We start from the raw sequence: 14,288 nt of genomic DNA on the forward strand, positions 1-14,288 counted from the left end.
CCCTCTGCCCCATCCTCCCCCCTACCTCTGTCCCACTGCCTCTACCCCAGCCCCTGGTCCTGTCCCCCTGTGTGTGCCCCCTGCCCCCTGACTTCTTTCCCCTACCTCTGCCACCCTGCTGCTGCACCTGCCCCCTTTCTACTACCCCTGCCCCTCTGTTTCTACCCTTGCACCCTGCCCACTTCCCCCTGCATTGACTCCTGTGCTGCTGCACCCTACTCCCTCTGCCCCATCCTCCCCCCTACCTCTGTCCCACTGCCTCTACCCCAGCCCCTGGTCCTGTCCCCCTGTGTGTGCCCCCTGCCCCCTGACTTCTTTCCCCTACCTCTTCCACCCTGCTGCTGCACCTGCCCCCTTTCTACTACCCCTGCCCCTCTGTTTCTACCCTTGCACCCTGCCCACTTCCCCCTGCATTGACTCCTGTGCTGCTGCACCCTACTCCCTCTGCCCCATCCTCCCCCCTACCTCTATCCCACTGCCTCTACTGCAGCCCCTGGTCCTGTCCCCCTGTGTGTGCCCCCTGCCCCCTGACTTCTTTCCCCTACCTCTTCCACCCTGCTGCTGCACCTGCCCCCTTTCTACTACCCCTGCCCCTCTGTCTGCCCCTGCCCCCTGCTCGCTTCCCCCTCATCCACTACTGTGTCCCATCCCCCTTCGTCTCTCCCCCTAACCTCCTCCCCACTCCCCCTGTCCTACTGCCTCTGTCCCTGCCTCTACTCTTGCCCCTGCCTGAGGCCCTGTGCCCCTTCCCAGATACCACTGCTCCTGCCCCTACCTCCTGCCCCTGCTCCTTACCACCCTCTTCTGCTGCCCCACTGCCTCTGCCCTGCATCACTGCCTCTACCCCCTGCCCCTGCCCTGCCCTCTCACCCTGTCCCCTCCCCCTTCCCCTTGCTCACTGTCCCCTAACCCCTGTACCTGTCTCCCTGCTCATGTCAACCTACCCACTGCTGTTTGATGTTGTTGCAACTTCATCGTGGTGCTACCTTGGACATCTGCTGAACACTGCATGCCATTTTGTGTCGGGCAGTACGATACTACTAATGACATGGCGCTCTTCTGAGCTGCCCAGTGTTCCACAGTATTCCACTTTTGCCGATTCAGCTGCTTAACTGGTAATCTTACGAACTCGTCATAAAATCGACATTTAACATGTTCCATCTAAATGACACCAGCCTGCCAATTTTGTAGGTCAACGCTTTACGAATGAGAATACATAATGCTTGGGGGTTTTACCAGGTCATTACAACCATATAATGAGGCTAGTAATGTGGAATGATGGCCATCTGCCAATCATTGAAGCACACCATGATGCAGTGTGACTTGGCGCCAGTTTTGTGGTGGCCTCCCAAGTAATGAGTTATGCAATGGCACGGTGTAGTATGGCTCCAGTGACACCAACTGTGACGGTGGAGGTGGCCTCCCAATAAGGAGGTGTGCCACAACAGATAACTGGTAATGGTGGCCTCTCTAGCAGTGATGAGCACCGTCGTACGGCACAGTGTCGTGCCAGTATATCACAATTGCTGACGGCAGCCCCTTAACGACGAGCTGCCACATTGGTGTGGCACAGAGTAGCGCCACTAGCCTGCCACTGGTAATGGCCACCGCCCTATTACTGAGGTGCAACACAGGGCAACATTAGATGACGCCAGTGACTCGCCACTAGTATGACTGCATAGTGGCTGGGAATGAGGCATACTGCTGGTCCCCACACCTCAGCTGGAGCACAGCTATGTTAATGAAGCAAAATTGGGCAGTGGCCTGTAGTAGAACTCCAGTCAAAAGTTAAATTATAGTCTTATATCATTCCAGTTTCACTATGTGACTCATTACTATCAACATATGAGATTGCAACACAGTACACTATATAGTAGCGAATAAAATTATGCAGTACAATCATAAAATTTGTTTAGCACATTGTTAGAAAGACACTTTGAGTTAGATTTTATGATCTCACAGTGACAGTAAACATTTTCACTGGTCAGGTACATACTCTTATCATTGTCTTTGTGTAGATTATCTTCTGTATGAACTTATCAAATGGCATCACTCCCATATTGAAGTAGTCGGAAATTAGAATTACATCATTCATACGTAAGCACTGCTGTGACATTGATTTGAAAGCAATGAATACTACACAAGACATAGTTCTTCAGTTCCCAAATTGTTTTTGTTTTCTATATAGGCACGTGTGACATACATCCTTTAATTCAATATTACATATTCCTAACCAAACAGTACTGAAATTTGGAATAGGAATATTTCCACCTCTCAGTTGCCTCGTGTCAAAAAGTGCGTAAACAGAAGTGGAAGTTCGTACCTGTGAAGACAGCGTCATCGTAACGTTCGTGTAAACCTGGCCTTTTGTATGATGAGTGGTTTATGAAGAAGGCATATGACAGGAGTTTGAGCACATCTAGAGCCTACAGTACACTGATGGGAGCCACTGTGACTGGCTCTACACAGGGCTCACCTATCAGCGCCGTGCCCTTACCGCCAGCCACGTTCGCTGTCCCTCCTGCCATTAACTCGCACACCTCCCTGCCCCCCCCCCCTCACCCTCGTGCTAACCCCTGTAGCATGCCCTGTTTTTCGTGCAGCATGCCCTGCTGGAGTTTCACGCTACATTTGGCTGCCCTTCCTGCCACATGGAATACTACTGACACTGTGTCCTCTAAAACAGCTGTCCCTCGAACAGCTCCCTGTCCTGTCTCCTTGTCTCCCACCGCCCGCCACCTGACTCGACACTGTCGGCGTGTCCTCCTTGTACCACTTGTCCTCCTGACCTACCCACTACCATCACTCCTTTTCGTGCTTTCTGAGTCTTCCTTCGACTGGTTGTCCCTCTCCTGCCATTGTCTCCGTTAGCGCACCTTACTGCCTGTGCCGGCCCACCACCGCTGCAGTGTCCTCCTCGCCTCCACCCTGCTCTCTCTGTCCCCTTCCTAAGCCTGGACCCCATTGACACTTGCGGTGCGCCGTGTGCGCCCTCGTTTGCCAGGAGCGGGCCGACGTGGAGTGGAAGTTCGCGCGGAGTAAGCTGTGGATCTCGTACTTCGAAGAGGGCGGCACGGTGCCGCCGCCCTTCAACATCGTGCCCACCCCCAAGAGCGTCTGGTACTTGATCCAGTGGGTGCAGCGCCGCCTCTGCGGGCACTCCCGCGCCGCCAAGAAGGAGCACATGCGCACCATCCGGGTGAGTACTGCGCAGTGGCTGCCTCTGCTGTATTCCTAGTGGCCTGGTTCTTATGCAGTCGTCTCAGAATGGTATCGTTTTGTAATCATTTGTGAAACACGTCATCTGGTGTAGTCCATCTACTGTGCACACTGATATCCACTACGTCTTGCTATCCAGTCAAGTGAATTTTCGTCGCAACCTACTTCAGTGTACACATAGTTTGCTCATCAGTTGTTGCTCTCACTTTAGATCACCGTCCGCTCATTGCACTTGTACATATTGGAGACATGTCGGTGGCTGAGTGTTGATACCACTCTGATCGAGTAATTCTTACAAGATAGTTAGGAACCGTATCTCATTGTCATGGAACGAATATTATTTAAATTTTTTACATGTTACTTTAATTAACAAAATATGAATCATCAAATTATAAAACTAGCTTAACAGTTAGTTACAATCTTTACCACATTCCCTTACAGTGGTCCAAAATAGTGGACAATGGCTGTCAAGCACGTTTCTGGGCAAATATGTGGCACGACAACACCTACACACGCACGCTTCTCCACCATTTCACGGTAGTGGTTGATCATTTCTAATCAGATGTCAACGGTAAGTGATACAAAATGAACACTTCAGACCTGACACTCCAGTACTTCCCAGGCTGTGGGACATGTTTATTAAGATACCTTCCTTATACAATAATATTTTCGATGCAGAAGAAAGCCACTCCCGTAGATGATGTATGGTGTGAGTGCACGATGGCTACTGGGTGTATCCAAAATCACCGGAATTTTTCAGGTATGCACTGCAAACAGGCAACGGCCTTGCTGCAGCGGTTACGTCGATTCCCGTCAGATAACTGAAGTTAGCTGCTCTGAGCTTGGTTAGCGCTTGGATGGGTCACTGTCTGGGTCTGCAAGTGGGGTGCTGTCAGCCCTCGTTAGGCCAATCCAGGAGCTATTCGACAGCGGCTGGGAGAGCAGTGTGCTGACCACGTGTCCCTCCGTATCTGCCTGTGGGCTGAGGATGGTATGGCCATTGGTCGGTACCCTTCGGCCTTCGAGGCCAGTTCAGAAGGTGTTTGTTTGTCGGACAATCTAAAACAGCATGGCTAGACAACGTGAATGTACAGTTTGATACCATTTGTCAAAGTCTGAAAAAGATTAAATCATTGGCGTAAGGGACATGGGAACATCACACCGACAGATCGCATAGACAGTTCCCTGTAGTGCAGTGACTGCAGAACCAGTTCTGATGAGATGGATTCGGAACAACAGTATGTTAAGGAAGGAAGGCTCAGATACTTCCAGAAATAGTACACCACGAGAAAACCAGAGATTCTTAGACTGCCTCTAACAACAAGAGAGATGGGAACAGCTGAAATGCTGACGGAGTCGCCACGAACACTCGGGAATAAATTAGTAGAAGCTGCGTTGAGATATCAAATTACCAAATGTCGTATACCGCTGACATCATACCACAGAAACTTGCAGTCTCGACTTAACTGAGACATTGAGTAGCATTGTGTCATGTTCAGCAATGAGTCTCGCTTCTGGTTGGTCTTCGCCAACATGTCCACAGATGGCTTGCTGGAAGGTCACAGGAAACAGCGACTGTCGAGACCCCTACCTCTACAACTTGCGGAATCCCGGTGTGGGGAGTTATTGTATACGGCACCAGGAATTTGGTAACTGCTGAAACGAGGCTGAATGCTCACCGGTATGTGACAAGAATGACAAACCCAATTAGCATACCTTTAATGACAACGGTACCAGATGGCATTTCCCAGTAGGGAAATGGAACATCTCACGCCACAAACACCTTGAGGAATTCACTGGCCTGACCAGTTGCCTGATTTGTCATCCACAGAGCAGGTCTGGGATGCGATGAGGAAACGAACACTTTCTTGTCAGCCGCCAGCCAGCAGTCTACATTAGCCGTGTTACAGGAATGGCAATAAATTCCTCAAAATGACATTTGCAGGCATTTTGCTTCCGTGCCACAGAGAATGAAAGAGTGTGTTCGTGCTCGTGACGCTCGTGCTTCGCACTAACGTTGGTGAAGGACACAGGTTGGTAAAAGTTGGACGTTTTCCTACCCGTAGTTCCACAGAATTTGATAAATGTCAGACTGGAGCTTCGCGGTATAACACTCTTCTTCCGTCGGTGTGACTCTCGCTACCTCAGCTCCGTCAACTAACGCAGTCACCTTTCCTCACTCGGTGCCTCATGAGGCATACACAATGATGCTGACTGATTACGGGAATTGTTTTTCTTACATGAATAAATAAGCGACCTCGAAAATTTCAAGCGACATGATTTTCACACACGCTGTGACCTTCCCCGGGTTCTTAGTCCATGGACTTCTCAGCGCCTGTAACCATTCCGTAGATGCAATTGAAATTCTGATACTTACGGAATCTTGGCTGTGCCTGTGTGTAAGGCTCAGGCAAATGACAACGACTCACATGAAGAACCAGTAGGTGAACTGTTCATTATTTCAAAAGTAATCGCCATAGCTGTTGATTCATTCATCCGTGAGACAAGATGGTTAATGCCTTAGGCACAAATGTATGTGGGTGCCTACGGTTGCATGATTGTACCCAAGCGCACACCTCTTCGTCCGAAACAAATCGACGGCCACGAATGTCTTCTTAAGGGCTCCAAAAATATGGAAGTCGCATGGAGAGGGATCGAAGGTGTGTGGAAGGTGTTTAAGGCCTTCCCAGCGAAACTTGTGCAGCGTAGTCGAAACGACCTCGCAACAAAACGCCCGTACACATCTTGCCACAGTTGTTACGCCAACACTGCCTCTCCAAATGTCCGACGACAACAAGCAGTAACACGTGACTGGATGACATTCAGACGATCCAGACGCGTAGCTGTTCGTGAAATAATGAAAATCTTACCAAGCATTCGATTAGAATGTACAGAACTAGTCTAGTAATCATTAGCTAATTCACCCAGAAAGCTACAGTCTAAGAACGGAATGGAGAAATCAGTGGACGTCCTTCCATAGTCGTAAGAAGTTGGGTGGAACAGGTCTGACCATCCAACAGGTCCAGGAAAGCTATGGCGCTCCTTCAGCCGTATCAGAGCTGGCTACGCAGTCACCACACAAATGGGGAGTCATCGACGATGACCAAAGCGAGTGCGGAACACAGGAACAAAATCTGGAGGACATTTTACACGACTGCCCAACAAAGAAGTTCGTGGGTACCTTGAAGACTTCGTAGAACACCTGCACAAATTAATTATCTGGTTGGAGTCTTCAGACATCCAACTGCTATCAGCCTCTTTTATCTACTGCCTGTTCTCCATGTTTCTTTGTTATATATGTGCTTGTATCGATTTCACTGGCAAGCGCTTACACTCCGTACAGTCCCGATTCCCCCCCCCCCCCCCCCTCCCCCACGCGAGTTCATTACACAGGTCGGCTCAACTGTCCCTACTACTGTCGTTTTACGCAATCCTCAATGTTACAGCTGGCCTTCATAAACCACGCTCGACACTTTCATATTCCCTCGCTCGCTACGCGCAGAAAAAAATTAGTAGGACCTTTTTGTAGGAAATGTAGTGTAGTTAAGATTTTGTACTGGTGTAAGTTTACGCTGCAGGTCACGGTTTTATACTTATTGAAGAGAAACGAACAAAAGTTATCTTCAAACGCAACTCCACCCCACACTTACCCCTCATCAGTCGGAATTTTCAGTGTTGTTCGTGGCACTTGCTCCTCCTATCACTGTACAAAAATTTCCGACTGCGCGAACTACTCCCCATATTCAACTGTTTTTGGTCTCCATTGATTGGGCTATTACGCCACTAACATAGTCGGGTACTTCGTTAAAATTATTAGTTTAAACGTGTCCACGATGGTAATGAACAAAAAACGACTTTTGTAAACGACACGTTAAAACTAACTAAGTTGACAGTTCGATCCAAGCTTAACCTTTACCAGCACAGCAGTTTCGTAGTCAGAAGGCCTGAAGAATACAACGTTGTAACTGTACATTTTACGCCGTTAAAATTCAGAAAACTGTTAAGTAAAATTTACGCAAACGTCAATTTTACAATTGTAAGTGTTTGACTAAGTCAGTGACGTAATAAGACCACTCAATGAAAACGTAGAAAGATCGAATGTGACATATAATTTCTGCAGTCACAAATATTTGTACAGTGTTAGGAGGGTGTGCCACGAACGACATACTATATATCCTCAGCAGTGGGGGCTAAGTATGGGAGCGGGAGTGCGTTTGGGGCTAACATTTCTTCAATTTTCTTGAATAACTCGAAACTTACTCCCTCTACCGGAAACGTATCTCATTACAGACTTTATCTACGTTAAATTTCCTCCAAACAGGTCTTACTCAGTTTTTATGTAGGACTAGTAGTTTGCGCTTAGTAAGCGAGAGAATATAAAAATCTCGCGCGTGGTTTATGAAGGCCAGCTACAACATGGCGTGTTGAATAAAACGACAGCGCTAGTAGGAGTCTCCCTGTGATTTCTTCAGATCAGTTAACTTGTTTTGATTCTACTCCTAGTAGTGCACGGCCACACCTCTCCTATTCCTTACTCCTGTGTTCCGAGAGTGGTGTATTGTTACACAGCCTGTTAGTACGCGCTTACGTCCCAAAGGCTTATAACCAAACTTCCAAATATTGAAACAAAGCAGTAACAACAACAGAAGGGAGCAGCCGCATCCATAAAGTAATTACATACAGCGAAAAACTGAGCGATGGTAAAGTGGATTACGCTATTCGACACATCGCATCATTAAACAGTACGCGGTAGACGCTTAAACGCACGCTAACGCACAACAAACATACAGTCTCTTTTCCACTGACAAACGTACACACAGAATTATTTGCACGAGCACTTTCAGCGGAATACAGTCGACAGCCCGGCGACTTTCGCAGTCAGACGACTGACAACGGCTGAGTAACATCACAAAAAGCTGCGAACCAGCCTGGAAGGCTAGTCGGCAGGCAAACGTCAGCGAACGCCGCCTCAACTGCACAATGCGACCATCATCTAATACAACCGTTGTAAGAACCTAAATAATACACAACTGCATGACACTACAGCCCGCCAAGAATAAATGAATACGGCTAACAGAGAAACCTAAAAAATTAATCTCACATGGCTTAAAAAATAGCTAATAAAACAGCAGTGTGAAAGAAGACGTACGCTATCGTTTTTTACGGTGTCACAAATGGAGGCCTTAATTTCTGACAGAGGTATCATCTGAGTCTACCAGCGTCAACTGTAGAGTTATACACAAAGTGCTTAGTCAGAGGAAACCAAATGTAATTTGGAAGTAACACACAGTTAAACAAAAGCATTATGCCACAGGTGTTTGTTAGCATCACACACAGAAAACTGACATTGCTTAGTTCCAGTGTGATGGACGTAGAGGAAATATAGGCAGAGCTTAAACATATGGGGTTTCGTTCTCTGAATACTAATGTGCCTAATGAGTGTATTAAGGACAGAAAAGACCCACCTAGTTTACTAACGAAAATCGGAAAATGCTAAAGAAGCAAAGAATCGTACACTGTCGTTTCAGAAGAGAACACGCAAATGAAACCAAGTAAAGGTTAGTAGAGAAACTTGCGTCTGTGAAAAGATGTATACAACAAATACCACCGTCATATTTCAGCAAAAGTTCTGGCCGAGAACCCGAAGAAATTCTGGTCCTATGCGTAATCGCTAAGCAGGCCTAAGTCTTCCATCCAGTCACTCGTTGGCCAGTCTTGGGTGGAAGCTTGAACTTTCGCGTTTAATAAATCGATCACGCCGGAGTATCGGACAAACACACCGTCGCTTGACCGTCGCGCAGTGTCCCTGGTATAGAGAAACAACGGAAACAACTGAAGACAAGTAAGTCGCCAGGGCGGTTTTACTGAGCGTTCTCTGCGGCACGGACCCCCCACGTGAGACGCGTTTGTCGCGAATCTCTCGTCCAGAGCGCAGTCCCAAGTGACTGGAAAAGGCGCAGGTGACTCCTGTATACAAGGGTAAGAGGACTTACCCACAAAATTACAGACCACTATCACCAATAACGGTGTGGTGCAGAATGATTGAAGATATTTAGAGTTCGAATTTAATACGGATACTAGAGACCGCAAACCGTACGTCCAGCAATAAGCACTGTTTTAGAAAGCATCTATCGTGCGAAACCTAGCTTACCATTTTCTCACATACTGTAAGACGACCTACTGATGAGTAACAGTCCATATTTCTAGACCTGCGGAAATTTTTTGACACGTTGTCCCACTACAGGCCGTTAACGGAGGTACGAGCATGTGGAGTTAAGTTCTCAGATATATGAGTGGCTCGAAGACTTCTTAAGTAACTATGCTGTCTTCGACGACGAATGTCAATCAGAGACGAGAATATCGTCAAGCGTGCCCCAGGGAAGGGTGAGGGGACCGCTGCTATTTTCTGAACACGTAAATGATCCGGAGCACAGGATGGGTAGCAGTCTGCGGTTGTTTGCTGATGACCCTGTGGTGTACGGCAAGGTGTCCAAGTTGAGTGACTGTACGAAGATACAAGATGAATTAGACAACATTTCTAGTTGGTGTGACGAATGGAAACTAGCTGTAACTTGAGAAAAATATAAGTTAATGTGGATGAGTAGGGAGAACAAACCAATAATATTCAGATACAGCATTAGCAGTGCCCTCCTCGACACAGTCACGTCGTTTAAATATCTAGGCGTAACGCTGCAAAGTGATATGAAATGGAACGAGCATATGAGCATTGTGATGGACAAGGCTAGTGGTCGATTTCCATTTTTTGTTGAATTCTGGTAACGTGTGATTCATTTGTAATGTAGACGCAAGTGGGACGTGTTCTGGAGTACTCCTCGAGTGTTTTAGATACGCACCAGCTTGGACTAAAGGAAGATATCGAAACAATTCAGAGGCGGCCTGCTCTATTTGTTCCCAGTAGGTTCGAACAACACGCAGCGTCGTGGAGCTGCTTCGGTAACTCAAACGGGAATTCGTGGAGGGAACGCGACTCTCTTTTCGAGGAACACTATTGAGAAAATTTAGAGAACCGGCATTTGAAGCCGACTGCAGAACGATTCTACTGCTGCCAACATATGTTTCGCCTAAGGATCACTAAGGTAAGGCACGAGAAGTCAGTGGTCATACGGAGGCAAGTAGACAGTAGTATATCCCTCCCCAGTTGAACAGCAAAAGCAATGACTAGCAGAGGGTCGCCGCATCCTCCGCTACGTCCTGTACGGTGGCTTACGGAGTACGTTTGTAAGTGTAGATGTCGAACAGAGACCAGCTGTTTCAGAAGTTCTCATTATAGCCCACTACATCACACTGGATCTAGCTAGATCTGGCGGATACTGTTCTGTAGGACGGCACTGGCCGATTGTCGAGTTCTGGTAGTGTTGTTATATCCTGTTCCCCGTGATGAGCGTTTTGTCGAAACTTGGCAGTCGTCGGGTGGGTTTTCAGTTTCGTTGAACCTGCCACCGTCTGTCTGCGCCTCTATACTGTAGTAGGGCTTCATATGGAGAACACGAACGACGACGCTGCATTTTTGTCTCCCTTATGAAGGGTCATAATCCTCGACTTCAAATTTGACGTTCGACAACCAACGAAGGATACGATACGGCCGAAAGTAGCGCTTTAGTAACTTTTGCGGTTCTCACAGAAACGAGAACGGTGTATCCATTGTCTCGTAATCGTGCAGCAGAAAGAATGGTATAAGTGTGTAATATCTTATTTCGCTGTGTTTTAAGCGAAAGACACGATACGCAGTATTGTGTGCAAACCGCTCTGTGCGACTTCAGAGTACATAGAGAGAATATCTGCAACGCCTTATTAAAACGTTCTGTGAGGCCATTCGTCTGTGAGTGGTAGGCAGATGCCGTACTGTGGGTGATGCAACAACATGAAATCTCTGATACTAGTTTCGACGACGAAACTTTTATACGATGAGCCGTGTCTACTACAAGGAACTTAAGAATTTTCGGAGCTTCATCAGTCGGCATAGCTTTGGTGACAGCATAGCAGGTGAGATAGGAGTGCCTTTGTCGCTTTTGGGGACATCCCCATGAGGTGTGGTTCCAGTTCGGTGGAATGGTGCTGCTGCAGGTGCGATTGCTGAGGGCTGCTCTGCAGGTAACTGTGCCACGTGCGTTCCTTACGGTGGGGACTTGGTCAGTGATGCCTGCATCTGATTCTGTCTTACGTCTTCACGAATCCCAGGCGACCGGATGTTGAAGCATCACGGAAACACTTCACGATATCTGGCTGTAGATGAGCTGCGACGACGGGCGGTCATTTGCGCCACATGGGGTCATAGTCCCTCTTGTACAATAATCCATTTATTACCAAGAATTCTCCTTTGATCGTTTCCTCCTTTTCCGATGCGTCAGTGACCTTCCTTCTGTTTGATAGGAATTTCGTTTAATGCGGCAGCGATGATGACTAAAATTTCACCCACACTGCTTTTCTGCCAGAGGACTACTTGAAAGGGCAGTTGGCACCCTTGTGTTTGTAACGGTTTTTGTATGTCACTGTGACGTCGCACCCGTGAATCCTCAGAGTCCACTTCGCCAGTCGACCGATGGATCCTTCGGGCTAGTCAGGCAGCACGGAGAATGGTGGTCTGTCACAGTGGTGAACGGTTTGCCAACTAAATATGGTCGGAACTTGATGATGGCCGAAACAATTGAAAGGTACTCTTTCTCAGTTCTATAGTACTTCGTTTCAGACTTGGAGAGTAGTTTGGAAGCATAAGCTGTCACTTTCTCAGCATCTTCCTGAATTTGTGCTAGAAGACACCCTATCCATAACCGCTAGCATTAGCATGAATTTCTCTCTCTCGGCATTCTAGTCATACAATATTAGAATTGGAGAAGATGTTACCCTCACTTTAAGAACAAGGAAAGATCTTCCTTGCGCGTTGTTACAGGAAAATGTAACGACTACCAGCAATAATTCTTTCAAGGGACATGCAATGTTACAAAAGTCCTTTATGAATCACCAGTATTATGAGAGCGTACCAAGAAAATTTTTTTCGGGCATGGTTCAAAAATGGCTCTGAGCACTATGGGACTTAACATCTGATGTCATCAGTCACATAGAACTTAAAACTACTTAAACCTAATTAACCTAAGGACATCACACACACCAATGCCCGAGGCAGGATTCGTACCTGCGACCGTAGCGGTCGCGCGGTTCCAGACTAAAGCGCCTAGAACCGATCGGCCACTCCGGCCGGCCTTCGCGCATCGGTGTGTGTGTTTGTCCTTAGGATAATTTAGGTTAAGTAGTGTGTAAGCTTAGGGACTGATGACCTTATCAGTTAAGTCACATAAAAAAAACTTTTTACATCGTGAATGTGCCATTAATTAGGTACCCCAAGGTGATTATTTCTTGCGCGAGGAGGGGGTGCTATTTCGGACTCCGGCGGAGATCTGCAGTCCAAAAACACTCCAATGGGGTTGTCAGGAAGCTTAAACGTCCTTCAAACGTCTCGCAGAGAACAACAATGTCATCCAAATAGCAAAGACGCGCTGTTCATTTAAGGGCACAAAACAGATTGTTTAACGGACGTTCGAAGGTGACTCGAGTGTATCACAGTCCTAACAGTATACCTTTAAACTCATAGAGGTCATGAGAAGTGATCTTTTCCTGTCAACCTCATTGACCTCGATTACCCAATAGCCTCCCTCTATGTTCATAGTTGAAAGATACTCTGATCCTTTCAAACTGTCTAGGATGCCATCAGTGTGCGGCAATGGATGGACATCTTAGTGATTTTGTTCAATCGTCGGTAGTCGACGCAGAAACTCCATGTCCCATTCCTCTTCTTCGCGAGGACCACAACAGAATAGGACAAGAACAGTGGTATCATCTAGCTGCATGGTCTCCAATTCCTCCTGCATTATCCGTCATTCAGCTGGCGACGTTATGTTTGAGCATTGGTTCAATGGTAGATGATTCACGGTGTTGACATATTTTTTACCATGGATCATTTCCTCTGTCCGGAAACTGAAGCAAAATGGCTATCACCCAGTGGCGTTGTCCCTCCGCGGGGCCACATGCTATTCGCAGTTCGATGCTAATTCCTTCCCTGCGTTGTCTGTAGAGGCAGCGGAGGACGATGCCAGGCAAGCAATCGAAAGTACTCCCTGAGCACATACAACGCTTATGATCGTTGCTGACACGTAGATTTATTTTGTGACCTGTGTAATTTTTTGCAATCGACAAAAATTTTACTCTTTAACAAAACTTCCAACTGATGACTGGAAGTCGACCACTGATGATGGCGAGACAACGTCGTCTTCCACGGCAAACAACCATCCACCGCCTCATCAATCTGGGGCTCTGATCTTCCACAGTCTATGACTGCTTGTGATGCCTGCAAGAAGTTCCACCGAGAATAACACATCCAATACATTCTGTTAAAGTGGCAACTTCGAAGGGCTATGTTATCTCATTGATAGGTTTTCTTACAACACATGTTCACATCGGCTGTTCCCATTTGCGACTTCCAGCACAATCGGTTTTTGCATCACAGAACATATTCGTCTGCATCTGACCGTGATAAGCATTCAACATTACAGGAAAAGAAACTCCTGAGTTGACCAGCTCCCGGACAGTTGGCCGTTGACGATGGCGTCAATGAGAGTTGACCGGCGCCAGTAGAACTGTTGTGATGACAGACGTCTAGTGACGTAGCAGTCGTCGGAAACTCTCCTTTCTCTGCAGTGGCACACGGCGCTTCCAGGACGTCCGCAGTGGAAACACGCCCGCGTTTTATCCTCTATCCTCAAAATGTCTGCCCTCCTACTGGGCTCGAGAGTCGGTTTGTCAAGGTCCGAGATGGCCGAGTCTGTTCTCCCGGCTCATTACTTTGGGGGCTGATGCTGGTGCAAAAGACCGATACACCTCTTCATAAATATTCTCTGTAGCCTCCCTCTGACGTAGCGGCTCATATTAGTGGCTGCTATCTCTTGCTTACTGGATTCGACAGCTCCGGTTGTCCTACAATGTTGTATCTTTTGTCTCATTACCTGGCGTATGAGAAAGGCGAGGCAACGGTGGTCTCTCTCTACTGACATAGGTTT

The 14,288-nt window shown here is 47.4% G+C and overlaps 1 protein-coding gene across 1 annotated transcript in view; it reads left to right on the forward strand.

Moving 5' to 3' along the window:
* The window catches only part of LOC126354208 (transient receptor potential-gamma protein), an 847,751-nt gene that overhangs the window by 665,218 nt on the left and 168,245 nt on the right, over positions 1-14,288 (forward strand). The window contains exon 15 of the mRNA XM_050003666.1: positions 3,005-3,199. Coding sequence (XP_049859623.1) covers positions 3,005-3,199 — 195 coding nt within the window. The remainder of the gene's footprint in view (positions 1-3,004; positions 3,200-14,288) is intronic.

The sequence above is a fragment of the Schistocerca gregaria genome, chromosome 3 (genome assembly GCF_023897955.1).
Source record: "Schistocerca gregaria isolate iqSchGreg1 chromosome 3, iqSchGreg1.2, whole genome shotgun sequence".
Classification (NCBI taxonomy): Eukaryota; Metazoa; Arthropoda; class Insecta; order Orthoptera; family Acrididae; genus Schistocerca; species Schistocerca gregaria.